This window comes from Elephantulus edwardii, unplaced genomic scaffold (assembly GCF_000299155.1).
Source record: "Elephantulus edwardii isolate Elephantulus edwardi_28Jun2011 unplaced genomic scaffold, EleEdw1.0 scaffold00013, whole genome shotgun sequence".
NCBI lineage: Eukaryota > Metazoa > Chordata > Mammalia > Macroscelidea > Macroscelididae > Elephantulus > Elephantulus edwardii.
Genome location: NW_006399763.1, coordinates 4,072,601 through 4,094,739, shown reverse-complemented (window position 1 = coordinate 4,094,739; position 22,139 = coordinate 4,072,601). Strand labels below are relative to the sequence as shown.

At 40.8% G+C, this 22,139-nt stretch overlaps 1 protein-coding gene across 1 annotated transcript in view; it reads right to left on the bottom strand.

Annotated features, from left to right (window-relative positions):
- PDSS2 (prenyl (decaprenyl) diphosphate synthase, subunit 2) overlaps positions 1-21,694 on the bottom strand; it is a 489,995-nt gene extending 468,301 nt beyond the window's left edge. The window contains exon 1 of the mRNA XM_006881173.1: positions 21,399-21,694. Coding sequence (XP_006881235.1) covers positions 21,399-21,694 — 296 coding nt within the window. The remainder of the gene's footprint in view (positions 1-21,398) is intronic.
- Between the last annotated feature and the right edge of the window lie 445 nt (positions 21,695-22,139).

The following is a 22,139-nucleotide window of genomic DNA, read 5'->3' as shown; positions in this document are numbered from 1 at the left end:
CTATTGAGCTGAGGATACTTACTGCTAAAATTTCAAGTTTACTTATCTTTTCTTCTACAGGATCTAATCAGGTATAAGTCCATCTGTTAATTTCCTTTTATATATAATGACTTATTTAGCTATCAAAAATACATGTTCCATTGCCACCATCATGTTTTTTATTATTCATGTTTTACTTTAAATACCTGTGTATAATAAAATCAATTTTAATCTTCTAATTCTTTCATCTCTGACTTTTTTTAATCTGTTTTTCTTTTGCTAGATTTTTCTTCTTATTATGGATCATTTTCCTGCTTCTCGGTATGTCTTACAATTGTGAACTAGATGTTGGACATGGTGTTACTTTATTGCTAACTGTTCAGATTTTACAGCAATCCCTTAAAGAGTGTAAAAGTATGTTTTATTCCACTTAAATTCACTGCTGTTAAGTCAATTCTGACTCGAAGAGATTGTTGCGATCTCCCTCAGATTTCCAAGGTTCTATCATTAACCATTTCAGCTTGCTCAATTCCGCAATCCTCTCTTGGCACCAGCAGTCAGGAAATCAAAAGGTGAATTGTACTAGGGAATTCTGCTATCAGAGACCTCTCGAGTTCTGAAGAGCAACAATGTCAGTCTAGAGACTAAGGTGCACCTGATCCAGGCCATGGTCTTCACACTTACTTACTATGCATCAGAGAGCTGGACAATGCCCAAGGATGACTGAAGAAGAATTGATGCTTTTGAGTTGTGATGCTGAAGAATAGTGAGCATACCATGGACTACCAAAAGAACCGGCAGGTCTGTCCTAGAATGGATGAACAAGCTGCCCCTTGAAGGCAAGGATTTTGAGACTACATCACACCTACTTTGGGCATGTAGCCAGAAGGAACCAGTCTTTGGAAAAGGATACCATACTTGGAGGGGTCAAGGGATAGAGCAGAAGAGGAAGACTCCCAATGAAACGGATTAATATAATAACTGGGGTAATGAGGGTAGGTGTGTCAGAAAAAGTGAGACTGGCTCAGGACAGGGCAGTATTATGAGCTACTGTGTGTGCATAGGATTGCTATGAGTAGTCAACTCAACGAAACATAACAACACTGCAGTAGAAGGAGACTGCCCATCTTTTTCTCTTGGAGAAGTTGGTAGATTCAAACCGTCAGACACAACATCTATCAGTTAATAGTGGCAGTATCCCATAGACAAAGAGATTCTTTAGTATATGCTTTGGCTAACATGTCTCTTTGTACCAGATAGGTGTTCTTAAGGCTTGTTACTAAATTTTATTAGGGTAATTCTTGAAAAGGTTGTACTATAGTAAATTTAGTCTTGGCAAAGGAGAAGACCCCTAACACGATGGATAGACACAGTGACTTCAGGAATGGGCTCTAGTGTGTCAGAAATAATGAGGTTAGCACAGGATAGAGCAGAGTTCATGTCAACTGTTCAAAGGGTCATTATGAGTCATATTTGACATGGCATCACCTAACAGCTACAACTAATTCATAAGGGAGCCTTCATGATACAGTTCATTGAAATTATATTGTCACCCCAAAGGCAGCATCCTTCTGATGGTTAGAATCTACCAGTTGTTCAGTAGTTCAAAGATGGGCACTCACCTCCTTGTGATTTATAGTCTCCTGAAAACCTACTAGAGTGTCAGCTGTAAACTGGCTTCAACTCAATGGCAATAAGTTGAAAATACTACATAAACAGTTTTTTTTCTCTTGCAATTTGAATAAAAGTTTACAAAACAAATTTGTTTTCCATCCAAGTATTCATATAGGTTTTATTTTATAACATCAGTTAATTTTGTTTTATAATATCACTACAATGTAAAACCTACAATACAATCTGCACTCTTCCCACTTCCTCCCTATTGCCCTCATTTCTATTAATCCTTCTATCTTACGCTTCCCTGACTTCTGGGCTATGCCCTTGGACAAATGCTGTTCTCTGATCTTTAATGGTTGGTCATTCTGAAGAGCAAGTACCCGCTAAGTGATGCAGTTTACTTTATAGGCCTACAATTTGGCTGAAAGTTGAGTTATTGTATTGTTAGCCTAAAAGCTGGCTTTTTTCTTTTTCTTTCTTTCTTTTCTTTTTAAGCCATTATAGTTAGCCACCTCTGGTCTCCAGCTACCTTAACTGCAGACACATGGTCTTGCAAATCACCAACAGCTGTGGGACTACTGGTGGTGTTAGGTGCCATCAAGTTGAGAACAACTCATTAGCGACCCTATGAACAAAAGATCTGAATCTAGTCCTGTCGTGTGCCATCCTCACACTTACTGACACACAAAAGCCACTGCAGCCGTCTTCCTCTCCTTCACCAACCTTCCATCCTTCCCAACATCATGTCCTTCTCCAAAAACTAGCACCTCCTTGCAACATGGGCAAAGTACGTGAGGCAAAGTCTCATTATTCTTGCCTCCAAAGAACACTCTGGCTGCACCCTCACCAAGACATATCTTTTCATTCTCTTAGCCGTCCTTGAAATGTACAGTGCTCTCCAATAGCACAGCTCAAAGACAAGAATTCTTTTCCTGCCACCCTTTTCACAGTCCAGGTCTTGGATACATAGCTAGTAATCAAAAAGACAAGGGCCTGAATCAGACACACCTTAGACCTCAAACTGAAATCACAACTCCTCAATAATTTAAAGAGGTCTCTAACTGCAGATTTTCCCAGTGTAGTGTGACTCTTTATTTCCTGACTGCTTGTACTAAGGGTGCTAACTGTAAATTCAAGCAAGATAAAGCTGTTGACAGTTTCAACCTCCTCTCCATCAATCATGACACTGCCTATTGGTCCAGTGGTAAGAATCTTTGTTTTCTTGATATTGAAATCCAATCCATACTAAAGAGTGCACTCCTTGGTCTTCTGCAACAAGTGCTTCATGTCCTCCTCACTTTCAGCAAGAAAATTTGTGTCATTTGCATAACGCAAGTTATTGATGAGTCTCCCTCCAGTCCTAATGCCACATTCCTCTTCCTAGAGTCAAGCTTCTCAAATAATTTGCTCGGCATACAGACTGAACAGGTACAGAATACATCCCTGATGCACTCTCTTCCCAATTCTAAACCATGCAGTGCTCCTATGCTATGTACCAGAAAGAAGTGACTGACACTGAAAAAGTTAAGGAAGTATCATATGAACAAGAGCCAATGTTAATGAAAGAGGAAGTGGAAGCTACATTGAAAGCATTGGCAAAAAATAAGGCCCTAGGAATTGATGGGATACCAACTGACTTGTTTTGAATAATAGATGCAGCCTTGGATGCACTCACAAGTCTATGCCAGGACTTTTTCTCTGGAGGATGCCTGTTTGGCCAACGGATTCTAAAACATCCATATTTGTTCCCATTTCCAAGAAGGGTGATCCAACTGAATGTGGAAATTATCGAACAATATCATTGATATCACATGCAGACAAAATACTGCTGAAAAGCATTTAAAAATGGCTGGAACTGTGTATAGATAGGGAAGTTCCAGAAGTTCAAGTGGGATTTAGAAGAGGCCATGGCACAAGGGATATCACTGCTGATGTAAGATGGATCCTGGCTGAAAGTAAGGAATATCAGAAGAATGTCTAATTGTGCTTTATTGACTATGCAAAGGAATGTGACTGTGTGGATCATGACAAGTTGTGGCTCACATTGAGAAAAATGGGAATCCCAGAGCATTTGATTGTGCTCATACAGAAACTATACCTGGGTCAAGAGGCTGTTGTGCAAACTCAGCAGGGGAGCTCTGCATGGTTTGGAAAGCTATGGGACTAGGATAAGAGAAAGTGTGCTTCCCATACTGAGCAGCAAGACTTGAGGCGAGAAAGGCTTGTGGTGGTAAGACCTTGGTGATAGCGACATTAGTGGTGGAGAGACTGATAATTGCTGTGGACAAATGATGGCATGGTGTGACCTGAAGCTTCTTGCATTTGTGCTGGCCACAGTTAATGGTCTAGATGTTCTTGCTGGATGTTTGAAGGAGAAAATGTCTTTTAACTGCTCTGAGGCAAACCTTGATGGATGATTTGTATTTGACTGCTGGATTGAAACCAGAGCCTGGACTTACTGAAGATTTGTGCCTTGGAACTGTTGAGTTAAAGCCTGGATTTGTACTGTATTGAGATATCGTTGCCTTTCCCACTCATTTCCCTAATAAATTCTACTGCTGATACCATAACTGTGAGTCTGTGAGTCGGCAACGAATAAATATACCTCTCCTGCTGGGGCTCTACAGGCACCATGGGACTGGGCTAGTGAAGGGTTGTGCTATTCTTACTCCCTCTGACCTTTTCAGAAAGGCATTCATGGCCTCATAGATAGCCATAGATAAAGGTTTTGTTCCAAGTTTGAAAGGTGATTAAGGGTCATAGTTTCAAATGCAACCAGTCTCAGTCAGACCAGTAAGCCCGGACATTTTTACGTTTTTGAGTTTCAATCCATATTTCCCCCTACTTCATTCATGATCTTCTATTATGATCCCTTTTAGAACCATTGTCAGTGGTAGCTGGGAACTGTCTAGTTATTCTTGTCTTAGGGTCATGGAAGTTGACGTTTACACGATCCTTTGGACTACTTGTTTCTATATATTTTTGCTTTTATCTCCCTCCACCCCACCCAAGCTCTATTCCAGACAAGGAGAGACCAAGCATTGCACTCTAGATAGCTGTTCATAAGTTTTTAAGAGCTCCAGTACTACTCATCAAAGGAGGATGCAAAATATTATTTTTGCAGACTATGTTACATAACTCTCCTGGGGTTATCTACAGACTACTCAGCTGTTCTACAAGTTTATCTGCACAGTCTGATCAGAACTCTAAGGTTTCTAGTTCTGTGAGAACTATGAGTTTCCCTGTAGTTCTTTGACTAGTTTCAAGGAGTTACACCCTGTACATATGCTGCTCAAAAGGGTCTCTTAGTAGATTTTGTTGCTCTTTCTGTATATATCCCTTCCTCTAATGCATTTTATCCCATAATTTCTAGCTGCTTTATCTTTCCAAATTCTGTCTCCACAATTCAGCAATAAATAGCATCCTCTGCGTTTTCCCTTCTCAATGCCAGTATTTGGAAAATACCTCTTGACAGAAGCCAGAGTGACTACAGTCTGTTCTCATTTGTTTCCCCTTTTTCAAGGGTCATTGCTTTATGCTGCCTGTAGTCCAATGTCTGAATACAGGGTTTTTTTTATATAACTCCCGCATTTTCTAATTATTTACAGAGGGAGGACAAGTCTAGTACCAATTAATACTTCTTGCCTCTTTCCATGTCCAACTAGCATCAAACTCCTAAGAATTTCCCTACTTTGTTAAGAAATTCCTTTAATTCAAAAGGATTTCTACTATGGTCATTTCCTCTCATCCAACACACCCCAATTCATATGCCACTTTGTCTATGAGAGTCTTATGTTCTCTAGAAAGAGACCTTTTACTTTGTCTCCATTTCTACAACATAAAGTACACACACATACCACAGCATTTATCCCTGACCATCTGCATGAAACCTCTCCTAAAAGGAACTTCTAATAAACTGCTAAACATTGAATACTTGCTATCTGCCAGGTACTGCCCTAACCACTTTACCTATATTAATTTACATAAATAAAACTCAATGACATAAATAGTATTCCAATCTACATTTTATAGATAAGAAAACGAAAACAGAAAAAAAAATGACATAAATAAATTATCTGAATTCCCACAGCTTAGTAACTTCAGAGGCAGGACTGAGCCCCAAGTCTCATTCCAGGGCTTATATTCACTACACTGTCTCTCACGAGTTCCTGGAGGGTAGCAACTCCATCCTATTCTTGTTTGTACACTCTATGCCCAGAGTACCTCAAATATTTGGGGAATGAATTAAAATTTATAATTTTCGCCTAGGCATCCAAGAAAAAGTTCTTCATAAGTAATATAGGTTTCTAGTCAGTAATTACAAAAACTGCATCTTGAAAGAGTCTTTCATAAACATGGAAGAGACTAAAATTAAATTTCTAATAATAAATTCCAAGATGTCTGAAGAATTTTTCTATGCCGAAAAGACTAATAGTTTTCTAGGTAGTCAAATAAATGCAGTGAACTCAGGAGGGAACACAAAGTCTCTACCAAGGAATCAATACTCCCTAAGAGAAGAGACCAAATGTCATAATTTTTCTCTAATAACTGCATACTAAATGAATCCCATCTATCTCAATCTAAAACAGAGATCAGAACGTTCTGAATGCAAAGGCAAAATGACAAAGTATTTAAATAAAAATTTAATCCCCAGAGCCAAATCTGTCACGATAGAGCAATCAATGAAAATAAATATGCTATAATGCTCAAAGAAATCAGTTGTGTTTAAACAGTACCAACAAAAAATAGCCAATTCTATAAATTCTATAGAGAGCCCGGTGGTGTAGTAGTGTCTAACATAATGGCCCACACTAACTGAAAGGTCAGCAGTTTGAATTCCACCAGCCAGAGGCGACATAGGAGAAAGGTGGAAATATACTTAAATGGAAGACTCAGAGCCTTAGAAATGTGGAGACCCAGTATGAATATATCTACGTTATATAGAATATTAGCCTTTACCTCTAAAATAATTATGTGTCTTCCATAAGAAAATCAAAATAATCTCCACTTTTAACATTTGTCAGTACCCAAAGTAAGTTATCAAAGCTAAAAGTACTTAAAAGCTTTAAAAAATTACTTAGACAGAAACCTTTAAGTGACTAAAAAAATTAAAAGTACACATATTATGCACAAGTGGATAAATACATTTAATCAATGAGACTGTAATGAAACCAGAAAATATAAGTTGCACTGAGAGGAAGGGAGGAAATGGGATTGATACACTGAGGCTTCCTCCAGCCTTTCCTTCACTACCAAGAAATACATACATACATCCGCTTCTACTCCATCCTCTAAACTGCCATGTAATTTGGACAGGTACACAATTCCTCAGCCAAAACTCTTGAAGACAAATGTTTTCAAGAATTAAAAATTCTAGTTTTAAAAAGACATGTCTTTTCCAACATTCCAGCAGGATCTGGGGCAGCAGTCTGTAATCAAAAATCAAGAATACTACTGCAGCAAAATGCATGAATATTCACATTAAATGGAATAAAGAAAGACTATAAAGATTTTCACATCAGTCAGGTCAAATTTATGAATTTGAAAATGCATCTTGCTTTCTAAGGTTTTAGGATTTTTAAATTATAGAAAAAGGACTATAGATATATATTTCCATTCACTCTGGTCAATCCATTCACTCTGGTCAATCTGATTAAGAGTCAGCAAGAGCCCTATTACCTGACACATTCAGTTATAAAACTAATTTTTTAACTATTCTAGAGTTAACAACATTTCATTGAAAGAGAACTGCCAGAAGTTTAAGCCGTGATTAAAAGAGAGCATTGTACCAGAGAAAACATTGTTGATGTCAGACGGATCCTGGCTGAAACAGAGAATAGCAGAAAAAGGTCTTATTTGTGTTTTATTGACTATGCAAAGACATTTGACTGTAACAAACTATAGCTAACATTGAGAAAAATGGTAACCCCAGAACACTTAATTACGTTCATACGAAACCTATACCGAGCCCAAGAAGCTGCAATTTGAACAGAGCAAGGGAATACTTGTTGTTGTTGTTGTTATGTGCCATCGAGTCGCTTGCGACTCATAGTGACCCTATGTACAACAGCCCTAAACTCCGCTCTGTCCTGTGCCAATCGCACTGTCTCTGACACTCCCATCCCAATTATCCCAGTCACTGAATCAATCCACCTCATAGAGGGCCTTCCTCTCCTGCGCTGTCCCTCCACCCTCCCAAGCATGATGTCCCTCTCTAAGGACCGGTCTCTCCTCACAACATGCCCAAAGTATGTTAGATGGAGCCTCAGAATCCTTGCCTCTAAGGAGCCATCTGGTTTAATCCTTTCCAAGACAAATCTGTTTGTTTTCCTAGCAGTCCATGGTATTCTCAATACTCTTCTCCAGCACCACAGCTCAAAGGCATCAATCCTTCTTCTATCCTCCTTGGTCATTGTCCAACTCTCTGATACATAACAAGTGATTGCGAAGACCATGGCCTGTATCAGACGCACCTTAGTCTCCAGAGAGACACCATTGCTCTTCAGTACTTTGGAGAGGTCCCTAACAGCAGACCTTCCCATGGCAATGCGCCTTTTGATTTCCTGGCTGCTGGTGTCAAGACTGTTGACTGTGGAGCCAAGTAACTAAAGCTGTGTACAATCTCAATCTCTTCATCAGCCATCCTGATGCTGCCAATTGGTCCAGTGGTGAGAATCTTTGTCTTCTTGACATTGAACCTCAGTCCATATTGTAGGCTGCAGTCCTTGACACTCTGCAGCAGGTGCTTCAGGTCCTCTTCAGTTTCAGCAAGGAGGGTTGTGTCATCCGCATAACGCAGATTGTTGATAAATCGTCCACCAATCCTGACCCCACATTTCTCCTCATAGAGCCCAGCCTCCCAGATAATCTGTCTGCATATAGGTTGAAAAGGTATGGAGATAGAATGCATCCCTGGTGTACGCCCTTCCCAATTCTGAACCATGCAGTGTTCTCTTGCTCTGTTCTGACGACTGCCTCCTGGTCCAAGTATAAGTATAAGGGAATACTGCAAAGTTTAAAATCATGAAAAGTGTACATCAAGTGCCTTTCTCCATACCTATTCAATCTGTATGCTAAGCAAATCACTCAAGAAGCGGGACTCTATGAAGAAGAATGTGGCATCAGAATTGGAAGAAGACTAGAAGCACTTGTTTCAGAAGACCAAAGACTATAGCTTTCAATATGGATTGCATTTCAAACATCAAGATGAAAAAAACCCTCAACTCACCATTGGGCCCAAAAGCAACATCATGATAGATGTAAAAATGACCAAAAATTGTCAACTGTGTTGCTGGTGGTAACCTCCACATGCCAACATACCTCTTGCTAAAGATCTTCTTCATCCCTCTACAGAAGAGAAGAGGAAACACAAGAAGAAGTGCTTGGTGCAGGGCCCGAATTCCTGTATCATGAATGTGAAATGCCCATGATGCTATAAAATCATGGCAGTCTTCAGCCATGCGCAAACAGTAGTTGCATGTGTTGGCTGCTACACTGTTCTCTGTCAGCCTACAGGAGGAAAAGTAAGGCCTACAGAAGGATGCTCCTTCAGATGGAGGCAGTATTAAGAAAAACATGCTGAATCAAGATGCACAGGAAGTTATCTCAATAAACAGAATTTTGGATTTCATCTTACATGGATTCTCTATCAACACATTTTATATCAGCAGTCGGGAGACATACTGCACTGGGCTGTCAAGGACCTCTCTTAAATTACTGAGGAGCAATGATGTTAGTATGAAGACCAAATGTGCCTAATTCAGGTCAAGGTCTTTTCAATCAGTCAATCAATCAATCAATCAATCAGTCAATCACTTCCTATGCATCTGAGAGGTGGGCAATGACTAAGGATGACAAAGGGAGAACTGATGCCTTTGAACTGCAGTGCTGGAGAAGAGTACTGATTATCCCTTGGACTTTTGTCCCAAAGGAACAAACAGGTAAGTCCTGGGAAAAGTGCAGCTAGTGTGCTCCTTAGAGGCAAGGACGGCACTCATATACTTTGAGCATGTTAAGGAAGGACCATTCCTTGGAAAGGGCCATCATGCTTGGAAAGGTGGAGGGTCAGCAAAAGATAGGAAGACCCTTATTGAGATGGACTGACTGCAGCAATGGGCTTAAGTGTGTCAGAGATTATGGGGATGGCACAGGATAGGACGGAGTTCACATCTATTGTTCACAGGGTCACTATGAGTCATAAATTACTTGAAGGCACCTAACAACAGAATTAACAATCATCTAATTTTCACTTTTTACCTTTATTGTTTAGGAAACTATAGCCCAGAGAAACGACATTACTTGTCTGGGTTCACAGAGTTACCTACTCTGACACCAATTGTTGTTATGTGTTATTACATCATCTGCAACTCATAGTGACCCTATGTACAACAGCTCAAAAGCCTGACCTGTCCTGATCCAGTCTCATTGATTCTGATAACATCTACCACCATTGCCCCAGTTACTGTATCAATCCCTCTCATCCGACGTCTTCCTCTCCTGCGCTGTCCCTTCGCCCTTCCAAGTATGATGTCCTTCTCCAAGGACTGGTCTCTCTTGGCCACATGCCCAAAAGTTTGTGAGACCGAGCTTCAAAATACTAGCCTCCAAGGAGAAACTTGGTTTCACACTCTCCAAGACAGACCTGTTTGTTTTCTTGGAGGTCCATGGTATGTTCAAGACCATGTGATGCTCCAGCACCACAAGTCAAAGGTATCAATTCTTCTTTTGTCATCCTTAGTCACTGTCCAGATATCTGATGCATAGCAAGTAACTGCAAAGACCATGGACTTGATCATTCGCACCAGTACACAAAGGTTTTCCATCTCCCGGATCTTATTCTAGCTTGCTGGGATATGGGGGTGGGGGAGTGGGGGGAGGAAATTTCCCCTTTAAAAAAATAGTGATGCTATTTCTGTTGTTTAAAAAAAAAATAATCAAATTCATTGCCACTGAGTCCAAACCAACTCACAGTTGACCTTTCAGCAGACTGAAAACCACCTCAGAGGAAACTGCCTATCTTTCTCCCTGAGAGCCACTGGTGGACTCAAGCAATGAGAGAGGCACCTTTGATTTAGCAGCCCAACTCCCCTACAGTCTGACCCACGAGAGCTGTCTTTAGATGCCAGTAGTTAGTCAGTTCTGATCCATAGAGCTTGTATGTACAAGAACAAAACATTACCTAGTCCTGCATCTGCCTCCCAACTGTTACATACTGTCCACTATTACAGCCCTATGTCTATACACCTCATGACAGGTCTTCCTCTTTTATTCTAACTATCTACTTTCACAAGTCTGATGTCCTTCTGCATAGACCAGCCCCCTCCCAATAACATATCCAAAGTACACGGGATGAAGTCTCCTTATTCTTGCTTCTAAGAAACAGTCTGGCTGTTCTTCTTCCAAGACAGATTTGTTTGTTCTCCTCATAGTCCATGATAAATTCTTTGCCAACACCCTAATTCAATAGCATCAATTCTTCAGTCTTTCTTATTCACTGTTCAGCTTTCACACAAGTATGAAGAGCTCTTTTTAGGTCAATGCAATATATCATTTGATTGCTTAACCACTACTTAGTCCTGCAGTGGATTGTGGAGCCAAGTAAAAGGAAATTCTTTGACTTTTAAAACTAATAATGACAGAAATTTGTAAAAATAGCATAAAGAGTAGTAACATGAACTCTTACCCAGCTTCATCAATGGTGGTTTTTTAATACAGTGGCAGTATAATATAAAAATTGGGCAATTTAGATTAGCACATTAATGTTAACCAAACAACAGACCTTATTAAACTACTACAGATCTAACTCAGGTTCACTAGTTTTTAATCTGCATGTATATGTACATAAGTTTAGATATATAAAGTTCTTTTTGGAAGCAGGAGTAGCATCCACATCCATTTCCTAAACAACATACCTCTGGAAACTCAATGAACTTTGATAGAGGTCAATAGTTATAGAAAGTCTTCACATCTTTTGTTCATAGGGTTGCTATGAACTGTGCTCAACTCAACAGCAATCAACAATAAGTAGAGTTCTTTGTTATTTTATTCCATGAATAAATTGTTTACTCCAAAGTACTGAAGAGCAATGGTATCTCTCTGGAGACTAAGGTGCGTCTGATACAGGTCATGGTCTTTGCAATCACTTGTTATGCATCAGAGAGTTGGACAATGACTAAGGAGGATAGAAGGAGAATTGATGCCTTTGAGCTGTGGTGCTGGAGAAGAGTATTGAGAGTACCACGAATTGCTAGGAAAACAAACAGATTCATCCTGGAAAGGGTTAAACCAGATGACTCCTTGGATGCAAAGATTCTGAGGCTCCGTCTAACATACTCTGGGCATGTTACAAGGAGGGACCGGTCTTTGGAGAGGGACATCATCCTTGGGAGGGTGGAGGGACAACGCAGGAGGGGAAGGCCCTCTATGAGGTGGATTGATTCAGTGACTGGGATAATCGGGATGGGAGTGTCAAAGACAGTGAGATTGGCACAGGATAGAGCAGAGTTTAGGGCTGTTGTACATAGGGTCACTATGAGTCGCAAGCGACTCCACAGCACATAACAACAACAAAAACCATCACAATACAGCATTTTCTATTTGCTCCCTTCCCAATGCTTCAATCCTAATCCTAGTAACCACCATTCTGTTCACCATACCTATAATTTTGCATTTTGAGAATGTTACATAAATCAAACAGAACCTGAACTTTTTGACACGGATTTTTTTTTTCAACTTAACAGTTTTCTTTTTAACTTAACAGTTTCTTGAGATATATCCAAGTTGTTGTATTATTCACTTATTGTTGTCGAGTCAGAACTGACTCATAGTTGACCCTCTAACAGGTTTTCTGAAACTGTTAAACAGGATGCAATGAGACTGTCCATCTGTCCTCCTCTAAGCTGCTAGGTGTATTTAAACCACAAGAGGCATTACCTTTGACTTAGCAGCACAACTTCCTATCAACTGTGCCTCCAGAGTTCCCAATGTGTATAACTAGTTCATTTTATTGTTGAGTACTATTTCACTAGGGAACTCTGCGGCTTGAAGAGCGGTTAAAGAGTTGTATTGCCAACACAAAGGCAAATGGTTCAAATCAACCAGCTGTTCTGCAAGAGGGGCAATGTCCTCTGTTGCAATTTATAGCTTCTGAAAACCCACTAGACAGTCAACTGAGTTGGATCCACCTCAACAGCAGTGAGATGAGCTGTTCTTTGTTGTATATACTACAGTTTGTTCAACCACTCATCCACTGACAAACATCTGAAGTGCTTTCGTCTTTCTGTTCTTAACAAAATGGAAAACGAGGCTGCCATGAACATTTGTATATAGGTTTTGATGTGGACATAATTTCTAATTTCTCTGAAGCAAGTACTCCAAAGTGTGACTGTTGAGTTGTATGGAATAAATGTATGTTTAATTACTTAATAGATCACAATGCAAAGGGGCTGTACTTTTCTACATTTCCATTAGAAATGTCAGAATTCTGATTTCTCTATATCTTTACCAGCATTTGATAACGTACATCCTAGCTACTCATACACGAGGCTAGGAGTGTAATCCTGGTAAGTGCCCATCATGCACAGCCACCAGGTCAATGGAGGTTTGGTGCTACCAGGATGTTGTACAGGCTCCAGCATACCTAAAACAGGTGTCCTGACCTACGTCAGAGAATGAGCCAATGAAAACTCAACGGATGGCTACAGTCTGACCCAAAACCAAGCCTGAGGAAGGCAGAAGACCAGGCACAGTTCGGCTGCACATGGTCATGAGTCCTGGACAACAAAGGTCAGCGGAAACAACACAAGCATGTAGTAATAGCTCATCAAACTTTTCACATGTTAAAAAAAAAACACCCAACTTTTTATTGGTTACATTTATTTGTGGTTGGCTAACAATGTTAACATCTTTTCATAAGCTTACTAGCAATTCCTATTAGCTCTTTTTTTGTCCAATTTTTAACTGTATTTTTTCTTTTTTGGTCATTAGAGAGTTCTTTACATATTTTAAATACAATACGTATCCTGAGTAGCATTCTTTTTTTCCCTTTTTTTGGTGAGAAAAATTTGTATTTAGAATTAGCCATCTATACTCAGTTTAGATGATCCCAATTTTGTTGGCAACATCCAAAGCATCATAGTCAGGAACAAGAAGAACATAGGCCTTCTTTTCTCCATTAGGCCTAATCAAGATGTTGACCTTAGCCACATCAATGTCACAGAGCTTCTTTACAGCTTCTTTAATTTGGTGCTTATCGACCTTGACCTCCACAGTGAACACAAGTGTGTTGTTATCGTCCATCTTCTTCATGGCTGACTCAGTGGTCAGGGGAAATTTGATGATGGCATAGTGGTCAAGCTTGTTTCTCCTGGGGGCCTTTGGAGTCTTAGCATCTTAGGCCACTGGCTGGAAGGTGGGTGACATGTGGATCTTCTTTTTTTTTTTTTTGGCTGTGGATGCCCTTCAGGACTGCCTTCTTGGCCTTTAATACCTTTGCTTCAGATTCAGTTTTGGGAGGGGCAAGGGCTTCCTTCTCTGCTTTCGGCACCATTTTTGTAGAAAGCCTGAGTAGCTTTCTTAGGTGATTTGCAAATATTTACTTCCAATCTGTGGTTATCTTTTCATTCTGTGAATTTTACATTTTATAACCAAATCTAGGTTCTATTTTGCTTTGATCTTTTATGGTGTGAGGTTTAGTTTTCTTCACCCTCCCACTGATGTCAAATTGATCCAGCATTATTTATTAAAAAGACTATTCTCATTCAAATTGCTTTTCACTTTTGTTAAAAATGAATTGGACATATTTGTACTGATTTATTACTGAGTTTGCTATTCTATTCCATCAGTCCATTCTTCTACCTATATCATACTGTCTAGTTTGCTGTACCTATAAAACAGAACTTAGATAGTAAATGTTGCTGTTGTTACGTTACATCGAGTTGCCTGCAACTCACAGTGACCCTAAGTACAGCATATAACAACTCTGAACTCTGCCCTATCTTCAACCAATCTCATCAACTTTGGCAGACCCGATCCTACTTCTCCAGTCACTGAGTCCATCCATCTCATCCTGCGTCTTCCTCTCCTGCCCTGTCCCTTCAGCCTTTCAAGCATGACACTCTTCTCCAAGGACTGGTCCCTCCTGGCTACATTCTCAAAGTATGTGGGATGGAGCTTCAAAATCCTTGCCTCAAAAAAAAAAAAAAATCCATGCCTCCAGGAAGCAGCCTGGTTTCACCCTCTCCAGGACAGACCTGTTTGTTCTCCTGACAGTCCACAGTATGTTCAACACTATTCCACAGCACCACAATTCAAAGGCATTGATTTTTCTTTTATTGCCTTTAGTCATTGTCTAGCTCTCAGATGCATAGCAAGTAACTGTGAAGCCCATGGCCTGGATCAGACATACCTTATTCTCCAGACTGACACTGCTGCTCTTCAGTACTCCAGAGAGGTCCCTGACAGCTGCCTTTCCCAATGCAATTCATCTTTGATTTCTTGACTGATGCTGACTGTGGAACTAAGCAAGCTGAAGATGTTGACAATCTCAATCTCTTCTCCATATATCATGAAGCTTCCAATTGGCCCAGCGGTGTGAATCTTTGTCTTCTTGATGTTGAGCTTCAATCCATATTTAAGGCTGTAGTCCTTGACCTTCCGTAGAAAACACCTCATGTCCTCCCCAATTTTAGGAAGTAAGGTTGTGTCATCTACATAAAGAAATGTTGATGAGTCTTCCTAAATCCTGATGCCACATTCCTCCTCAAAAAGCCCAGTCTCCTGAATGATCTGTTCTGCATACAGATTGAAAAGGTATGGAGATAGGATTCATCCTGATAAACACTTATCTTGATCCTGAACCATGCAGTGTTTTCTTTTCTTTATCTGCACATAACAACAACAACAACAACAACATTGTTTTGTTGTTGTTTGCCATCAAATCAGAACTGATCCACCCAAAGGGTCAACAAAGGGCTAGTTCTAATTGCATAGTATACAACAAAAACAACATATTGCTTTAGCTATTTTAACTCTTTAAATGCTGCTCCCTACACTACACTACTTATTCTTGGGGGTTTTTGTTTGTGTTTTATATCTTTGCTCTTAAGGTCCATATACCTAGAAGAGATATGACAGTCTAAGAAAGTGGAAAATAATAAAAGAAAATAAATACATGCATAACATCACTCATGTAATTTCTATTCAACCATTATTTTATTAAGTTCCAGCTTCTCTATGAAAGTTTCACTGCAATTCCAGACCACTATCTCTTTAAATTTAACGGTTCATGTAACATTTCCACTATTTATTAGCCACATATCTCCACACCTTTTCAACCTATATGCAGAAAAGATTATCCGGGAGGCGGGGCTCTATGAGGAGAAATGTGGGGTCAAGATTGGTGGACGATTTATCAACAACCTGTGTTATGCGGATGACACAACCCTGCTTGCTGAAACTGAAGAGGACCTGAAGCGCCTGCTGCAGAGTGTCAAGGATTGCAGCCTACAATATGGATTGAGGCTCAATGTCAAGAAGACAAAGATTCTCACCACTGGACCAATTGGCAGCATCAGGATAGATGGTGAAGAGATTGAGATTGTACACAGCTTTAGTTTGCTTGGCTCCATAGTCAACAGTCTTGGCACCAGCAGCCAGGAAATGAAAAGGCGCATTGCCATGGGAAAGTCTGCTGTTAGGGACCTCTCCAAAGTACTGAAGAACAATGGTGTCTCTCTGGAGACTAAGGTGCGTCTGATACAGGCCATGGTCTTCGCAATCACTTGTTATGCATCAGAGAGTTGGACAATGACCAAGGAGGATAGAAGGAGGATTGATGCCTTTGAGCTGTGGTGCTGGAGAAGAGTATTGAGAATACCATGGACTGCTAGGAAAACAAACAGATTTGTCCTGGAAAGGGTTAAACCGGGTGGCTCCTTGGAGGCAAGGATTCTGAGGCTCCGTCCAACATACTTTGGACATGTTGTGAGGAGAGACCAGTCCTTAGAGGGACATCATGCTTGGGAGGGTGGAGGGACAGCGCAGGAGAGGAAGGCCCTCTATGAGGTGGACTGATTCAGTGACTGGGATAATTGGGATGGGAGGGTCAGAGACAGTGCAATTGGCACAGGACAGAGCGGAGTTTAGGGCTGTTGTACATAGGGTCGCTATGAGTCGCAAGCGACTTGACGGCACATAACAACAACAACAACATTAGCCACAAGTCATTTACTTCTTTTTGTTAGATCTTTTTAAATATATTTGATACCTGATTATGCATATGCAAAACCTATACTAGGACCAGGAGGCAGGTGTCAGAACAGAGCAAGGAAACACTGCATGGTTCAAAATCAGGAAAGAAAAGAAGTATATCAGGGATGCATTCTGTCTCTATACTTTTCCATCTGGACATGGAACAACTCATTAGGGAAGCTGGTCGTTATGAGGAAGAATGTGACATAAGGACTGGAGAAATACTCAACAACCAGTGTTACACAGATGACACAACTCTGTTTGCTAAAACTGAGGAGGGCCTGAAGTATTTGCTGTAGAGGGTAAAGGACTGTATATATAATTTATAATATGGACTGAAGCTAAGCCACCAGAAAAGGCCACCTATGGGTTCATGTATTATACCATCAGAGCTCCCTAGAACTAAAACAACACCAAAAAGTAAACCCATTTTATTATTGTTATTTAGTAACTTCTGTAGTTACAAAAAAAAGAAAAATATATTAAAATATTAAAGCAACTGGAGTGGGAGAGGGTAGAATTATCAAGTACCATGGCTACATAATAGCAACATGAAGGATTCTTATAATGATGGAAATATTCTCTACAAGGACTTTATCAATGTAACATATAGTTGTGGTACTAAACTTCAGAGCTGCAAAATGTTACCACTGGGGTAAATGGATAATGGGTGTATTAGATTGCTCTGTATTATTTCATACAAATACATGTTGTAAAAAATTAAATCACCTTCACCAGAACAGACCTGTTTGTTCTCTTGACAGTCCATGGTTTAAAATATACATGTTCGGTATTCTTCAGCACCACAACTCAAAGGCATCAATTCTTCTTCCATTATCCTTTGTCACTGTCCAGTTCTCAGATGTATAACAAGCAGTTGAGAAGACATGGCCTAGATCAGGTGCGCCTTAGTCTTCACACTGGCATCGCTACTCTTTCACACTCTAGGAGGTCCTTGAGAGCAGATTTTCCCAGTACAACTCAGCTTTTTATTTCCTAACTGCAGGTACCAAGAGTGTTGATGATGGATCTGAGAAAGATGAAACTGTTAACTATCTCATTCTTTTCTCCATCTAGCATGATGTTGCCTATCGACCTGATGGTGACAATCTTTATTTTCTTAAGTTGAGATGCAATCCATACGAAGACTACAGTCAACCTTATGCAGCAAACATGTCAAGTTCTCAGTTTGGGTGAACAAGGTTGTAGCATGTGTATAATGCAGGTTGCTAATGAGTCTTCCCTCAATCCTAATGTCACATTCTTCTCAGAGTCCAACTTTTTGAGTGATCTGTTCAGCATACAGATTAAATAGGTATGGAGAAAGGATACATCCCCAACACACTTTCTTGATTTTAAACCACATATCACAATTTCAGAGACTCTTCATTTTTTTTCTGGCAGAGCAGCTGGTAATTTGAACCAGGAGATGATTTGAACCATGTACCTTTTGGTTGACAACACAACTCCGTACCATGACACCAAAGCACATGTTCTTGCACTGTCTCTCTATGTATATGTGTGTATGTGTGTTTATTTATATAAGTTTATACAAATGTACACACACACATATACATGTTGTTGCTAGGTATTGTCAAGAATGACTCATAGTGACCCTATGAACAGTGGATCTGAACCTCATTCGATCCTATGCCATCCTCACACTTCCTGACACACTAGAGCCCACTGTGACCGTCATCATGTCAATCCACCTGGTTGAGGGTCTTTCTCTGCTGACCCTTCACCCTTCCAAACATCATGTCCTTCTCCAAGGAATATTCCCTTCTAGCAACATGCTTGAAGTATGTGAAGCAAAGCCTCCAAATAACACTCTGGCAGCACCCTCTCCAAGACATTTTCTTTGTTCTTTTGGCAGTCCACGAGACATTCAGTGCTCTTCTCCAAAACCACAACTCAAAGGTATCAATTCTCTTTCTGTCACCCTTATGCATTGTCCAGCTCTCAGATGCATAGCAAGTGGTCAGAAAAAACATGGCCTGAATCAGATGGATCTTAGTCCTCAAACTGAAATCATTACTCCTCAATTATTTGGAGAGGCCACACAAAATAAGTTAAATGAAAGGTCAGTGGTTAAAATCCACTAGTTGCTATGAGGGAGAAAGATGGTCCACCTCTTCCCATATAGCCTCAAAACTCAGTAGAGGGCTACTATGAGTCTGAACCAACTCAACAGTATGCCTACTATTCACATACAGTATATTATCTCTGGAGGTGTACACATAATTCCCCCCCCCCAGAATCATGTGAAGAAGGTAGGCCTATTGCATCAGCACACAATGTGGATTACACCTTAACATAAAACATCTTCAGGATGGATTAAACCTTAATGGCAATAAAAATCCTCACAACTGGACCAAAAAGCAACATTATCATAAACAAAGTGAACAAATAAACAAAATATTTTGACATTGTCAAGGATTTCATTTTACCAGAATCCACAATTAATGGCCATGGTTGCAGCAGTTAATTAATTAAAGGACAAATTGCATTTGGCAAATATGTTGCAAGAGATCTCTTTAATGTGCTAAAAAGCAACTATATGTTGAGAATTATGGTGCATCTAGGGAATTCTGATGGCCTAGTGGCAAGAAGCTGTGCTGCAATCCTAAGGCACATAGTTCAAATTCACCAGCTGCTTCACGGGAGAAGGATGGACAATCTCCTCCCATGCAATTAACTGCCTCAAGAAACTTGCTGGAGGATCAGCTATAGGTCGGTTCCAACCCAATGGGATACAATAATAATCTCATGATGCATCTAGGGAACGCTGGTGGCCTAGTGATAAGGAGTTATGCCATCAACCCAAAGTCATATGCTTTGAATCCATCAGCTGTTCTTCATGTGGGAGGAGAGAAGATGGGCAACCTCCTCTCATATGATTAACTTTAAAATTCTGAAAACCCACTGACGCAACAATACAGTGCATATGAGGTCTAAGAAGCACCTGTGGCAGAGTGCATAGCTTGTTACTCTAACCAAAAGTTCATGACTGTGGCATTGTCAACCACTGTATGGGTATGGTAAAGCTGGACAAGGAAAAAGGACAGTCAAAGAAGTATTATCAATTATGGTGGTGCCAAAGAACACTGAGTATACCTGAACTCCAAGAAGAATGAACAAAACTGTCTTAGAAAAAGCACAGCTTAAATGGTCCTTAGAAGCAAGGGTTGTAAGGCTTCAACTCATACACTTTGGAAGTGTTATCAGGAGGAGTTAGACCCTGTAGTAGGACTTCACTGTTGGCAAAACATAGGGAAGAAGAGGACAACTTTCAATGAGATGGACTGACCCTGTGACTGCAACAGCAAGTCCAAACAAGGCAATGATTGTTAGGATGGGTCAGGACTAGACAGTGTTCTATTCTGTTGTACACAGGGCCACTATGAGTCAGAACCAACTCACTGGCACCTAACATCTGTGTACATAATAGGTGAATCTGACCTACAGAAGTACAGAAGTGTGCTCTCTTTGTTCTATTTTTCATTCTCATAACTTTTCTGTAAGTTTGAAAGTATGTTCAAATGAAAAGCTGCTTTTGTTAAGTGTAAGCAAAAGCTATGGTCATTAAAAATCAGCCATAATCTAGCATGTTGTTGTTAAGTACCCGAGTCCTAGACAACTCATTAGAGACCCTATGAACGAAAGGCCTAAGCACTGTTCATAGAGTTTCCCGGGGCAAGCCATTTTGGAAGTGCATGTGGCCACTCCTGCTTCCAGGCTTGGTTTAATTGGGAAACTCCAGCAAATACTGTCCACCATGGGTAACCATTATCACATTTGGCACATCAGTGTCACGGTGTTCAGCATCACAGCAACCACGAGTTACCGCTGTACAGCAATGAGACCAGTATTATACCACCTTATCCCAAAAAGCGAAAAGTATCTACTAACTGGCCAAATTCTTATATCAAAGAACCCTCTACCCTTCAGTCTGTCTATGCCTCTGGCTTGCTCTCTCTTTTCCTCACACACAAACACACCTGCTTCTGGTCTCGAACTCTCTTAAAAAAAGTGTGTAACAAAAAATATACATCAATTCCACACTTTAAAGACCATTCACAGAAAGTGACACGGTAACCCACTTCATACTTCTTTCTTCCACAAGTCACTGGGAGCATTTTTTTTTTAATTTTATTATTTTTGTGTGAGTGTACCGTCAAATCAGATCTGACTGGTACAGGAGATTGTCCCTCCTTCCCTGGCAGAGAATCTGGTGGATTCGAACCGTGTACCTCTGGGATTGTAGTTGCAGCTCCTTGCCAGTAGGCCACCAGAGCCACTGGGAGCATTTTTACCCTTTATGTTAATCGGCAAAATCACGAGAAACATACAAGAGTTTCTCAAAAGATAAATCATGTTACCAACTTAGCAAGTAGGGGAAGGAAGTTATGGCAGAGACTAGAGGAGACAACATTGAAAATAAAGAAGGGCTGAGAGAAGAATGTAAAAAGACGTAAGCGAGAAGCAAGAGTGTGCTGGCCACGAAAAAGGCAAGTTGGCGCGCGTGTGTCGGCCGAAGGAGTGTAGCTCACCTGGCCGTTGTAAGCAGAGGGTGCCGAGTCCCCACCAGCTTCCGCACCTGCATGGCAATATTGCTGAGCTCGTCGCTCAGGAGGCAGCGGAGGCTCATAAAGGACGTGGGATAGCCCACGATCTTCTCAGCTTCTGACACCACCTGGTTCCAGTGAGCCGGGGACTTGGAGGACTGGCCACGCCAGGAGCCCACTGTGGATATGGGGTTGAGAGATGAGGACCACCACCAGCGACGTAAGGAACTCGAGACCCCGAGATAGCGGGGAAAGTACAAAAACAGCTGCCGGAGGTTCATGATCTGAATCGGGGGCGAATCAAGCACCAGAGTTGTCCGGCGGTGCTGTGGGGAATCAAACCAAGGGAGAAGGAGGAACTTCCAGGGATAAGAAGGAAGCAGCGACTCTTGATCCTCTGGAAGTAGGTAGGCTTTCTGAGACTGTGATCTGAAACGGACTTTAACTGTTGCTTTCTGCAACCCGTACTAGATAATAACAGTTCCAGTTCAGTATTGCTAATGATCACGTGGAATTGAAACCACGGACGCTATTTACATGGGGGACGCCATATTAGAGGCGTGGAATGCGGCTGCCGTAATGATGGAGGCGGGCTGTTAAGTAGCAAAGAATACTCCCTATTTTACGGCGCAGTCCGGGAACGCCCCTAGGGGCGGGCCTTTAAAGGTGGACCCGGGGAAAGCGAAAGGCCGGGTGGAAGTTGTATTCGTCCTGCCGAGCTTTTCG